This window comes from Colobus angolensis, unplaced genomic scaffold (assembly GCF_000951035.1).
Source record: "Colobus angolensis palliatus isolate OR3802 unplaced genomic scaffold, Cang.pa_1.0 Scaffold211, whole genome shotgun sequence".
NCBI lineage: Eukaryota > Metazoa > Chordata > Mammalia > Primates > Cercopithecidae > Colobus > Colobus angolensis.
The window spans coordinates 4,043,675-4,047,038 of record NW_012115278.1 but is presented as its reverse complement, the minus strand read 5'-3'; the positions used below and the strand labels follow the sequence as shown (position 1 = coordinate 4,047,038).

The 3,364-nt window shown below is 41.1% G+C and overlaps 1 protein-coding gene across 1 annotated transcript in view; it reads left to right on the top strand.

The window, feature by feature from the left end:
- The window catches only part of HERC2 (HECT and RLD domain containing E3 ubiquitin protein ligase 2), a 220,953-nt gene that overhangs the window by 23,986 nt on the left and 193,603 nt on the right, over positions 1 to 3,364 (top strand). The window contains exon 2 of the mRNA XM_011942889.1: positions 2,646 to 2,760. Coding sequence (XP_011798279.1) covers positions 2,646 to 2,760 — 115 coding nt within the window. The remainder of the gene's footprint in view (positions 1 to 2,645; positions 2,761 to 3,364) is intronic.

Sequence of the window (3,364 nt, the reverse complement as noted above, 5' to 3'; positions counted from 1 at the left end):
AACAAAGTATAATTGGATTGTTTGTAACACAATGGATAAATGCATAGTTATCGAGTATTCCATTTACTCTGATGTGATTATTACGCATAGTATGCCTGTGTGAAAATAGCTCATATATACATACCCATATATACATACAACTAGTGTGTATCCATAGAAGTTAAAAAAAAAAAGATGGGCAAACATCTGAGTCTCTTTTAATTAAAAATGGCTTTTTTTTTTTTTTTGCCAGACAAGGGGGCTTCTGTTGCATACACAGTTTTCAGAATGGATGCCTTCCCCCAGTGTCTGAAATGACCCCTTTTCCTGTTCTGGGCCTTTTCTGACTCATAAATGTTGACAAGCAAAGGTGTTTTTGATTTTGATGCTCACAGTTATTATAATTATTATAAATTTGGCCAGGAGTCCCTATCAGTCTTTGAACAGCTGCTTTTTTTTTTTTTTGAGATAAAGTCTTGCTCTGTCACCCAGGCTGGAGTGCAGTGGCACAGTCTTGGCCCACTGCAGCCTCCGCCTCCTGGGTTCAGGCTGTTCTCCTGCCTCAGCCTCCCAAGTAGCTGGGATTATGGGCATCTGTCACCACGCCCAACTAATTTTTGTAGTTTTAGAAGAGATGAGGTTTCACCATGTTGGCCAGGCTGGTCTTGAACTCCTGACGTTAAGTGATCTGCCTGCCTCAGCCTCCCATAGTGCTAGGATTATAGGCATGAGCCACCGCACCTGGCCATGAATAGCTTTTTGTATGAGGAAACAAGATATTCTAGACTCATCTTTGTCTGCTCTGGCCCTTGAATCTTATTTTCCCCAAGAGTCCTAGCTTCTTTTGTTGGGAAATGGTACTCAGAGACCAAAATCTGGGTGCCTGATGTCAGGTTGCTATTGATTCTGGTCCTTCCAAAAAACAGAGTAAACAAACATATGCAAACTTTATATGAAATCTATAAAGTTCGGCCGGGCGCGGTGGCTCAAGCCTGTAATCCCAGCACTTTGGGAGGCCGAGACGGGCGGATCACGAGGTCAGGAGATCGAGACCATCCTGGCTAACACGGTGAAACCCCCGTCTCTACTAAAAATACAAAAACTAGCCTGGCGAGGTGGCGGGCGCATGTAGTCCCAGCTACTCGGGAGGCTGAGGCAGGAGAATGGCCTAAACCCGGGAGGCGGAGCTTGCAGTGAGCTGAGATCCGGCCACTGCACTCCAGTCCGGGCGACAGAGCGAGACTCCGCCTCAAAAAAAAAAAAAAAAAAAAAACTATAAAGTTCATAGATTTCCAATTTAAGTTGTTTTTCAAAATTTCTTTGATATTTTTCCTCTTTTATACTGAAAACCTTTATTATTATTATTATTATTGTTTTGAGATAGAGTCTCGCTCTGTTTGCCCAGGCTGGAGTGCATTGGCACAATCTCGTCTCACTGAAACCTCTGCCTCCTGGGTTCGTGCTAGTCTGCTTCAGCCTCCCGAGGGACTGGGATTACAGGCATGCACCAGCACACCTGGCTAAGTTTTTATATTTTTAGTAGAGGTGGGGTTTCACCATGTTGGCCAGGCTGGTCATGAACTCCTGACCTCAAGTGATTTACCTACCTTGGCCTCCCAAATGCTGGGATTACAGGTGTTAGCCACCGTGACTGGCCTAAAGTCTTAATTTCTAATAACATTTAATACTTTATCATGAACATGTTTTATTGTATTTACATTGCTTTATTGTGCAACGTGAAGTTCTAAAATTGTGACAATATTATCAATACCAATAAATATAAGATTTTATTTTTCATTATAGTATATTCTATTAATTATGTATAGTTCAAAAGTCCCTTGACATACTTTTCTTTGTATGTGCGTGGGTTAATTTGCTTGTTGCCAGTTGTAGGTTTTGCTTTTTTATGATTTAATTTTAATTTTTGAGGATGAAAGTCATGTATATTTCAGAAGTAAAGACACAAAGTATACTTAAAATATTGTTGCTTTTTCTGGTCCTGCTGCCTTTGCCCCTATCCCCTCCCCATTTCCCCACAGGTAGTCATTGATACTTGCTTTTGGTTTATCTTTTCAGAGCACATGCATGTGTGTTTGTTTGTGTGTGTCTTTTTTTTCTTTTCTTTTTTTTTTTTTGAGACCAAGTCTTGTTCTTGTCACTGAGGCTGAGTGCAGTGGCGCGATCTCAGCTTACTGCAACCTCCGCCTCCTGGGTTCAAGCGATTCTCCTGCCTCAGCCTCCTGAGTAGCTGGGATTACAGGCGCATGCCACCATACCTGGCTTATTTTTTTGTATTTTTAGTAGAGATGGGGTTTCACCGTGTTGGCCAGGCTGGTCTCAAATTCCTCATCTCAGGTGATCTGCCCCCCTTGGCCTCCCATAAGTGCTGGGATTACAGGCATGAGTGACCTCGCCGGACCACGTGTCTTTTTTCTTGTATGTTACACAAGGGGTAGCCTAGTATTGACACTATTGTGCACCTTTTCACTTATATTTCTTGGATGACTTTCATGAAATGTTTAAGTCACTAATTTAGTAAATCATTGATTTTATTACTGAGTGATTGAATACATAAGGGGGATTGAGATTTTTTTCCCACATCATTCTTTAAAAATTACAGTGTGAGTGTGAGCACTCTGTAAGCTTATCTCGTTTATCATTGCCAGCTTGCATTCACAAGAGATGGGCTCTGTGGTCTGTGGAACGAAATGGTTAAAGATGGAGAAATTGTATACACTGGAACAGAATCAACCCAGAATGGAGAGCTCCCTCCTAGAAAAGGTAAGGGCCTTTAACTAGTGTTTTTTATTTTGTAAAGACCATTATAAAATGCATTTTATAGAAATTTTGTAATGCGCTATAGGAATAGGAGCTTTGAGCTTAACTCTTTGAAGTTTTGCTTTTTACTTTGGAGATTGTTGTCTAAAATGGTAGTTAATACAAGCTGCCCGGATTTTATTGTTTTATGTGAATTGAAGATATTTTTATTGCAAAACCGTCTTGCTGCATTTGTGGTGTTCTTTGGGAGTATATTAAACACTTTTTGGAAGCCTTTGGCCTGCAACGAAATGCCACTGAACAATCTTATTTAGTATTGTAGTTTTGAAAGCTCGATAAGACTGTCATTAGGTTGTTCATAACTGTGGCTGTGTTTCAGAATCCCCATTGAGGTTTAAAAAAAATGGGTGCTTGTATACACCCTAAACTTGTTGAATTGGAAAAGATCCTTGGTTGAGACCCTTTGTCGAAGCGGAAAAGATCCTTGGTTGAGACCCGTTGTCGAAGCGGAAAAAGATCCTTGGTTGAGACCCGTTGTTGAATCGGGAAAGATCCTTGGTTGAGACCCGTTGTTGAATCGGGAAAGATCCTTGGTTGAGACCCGTTG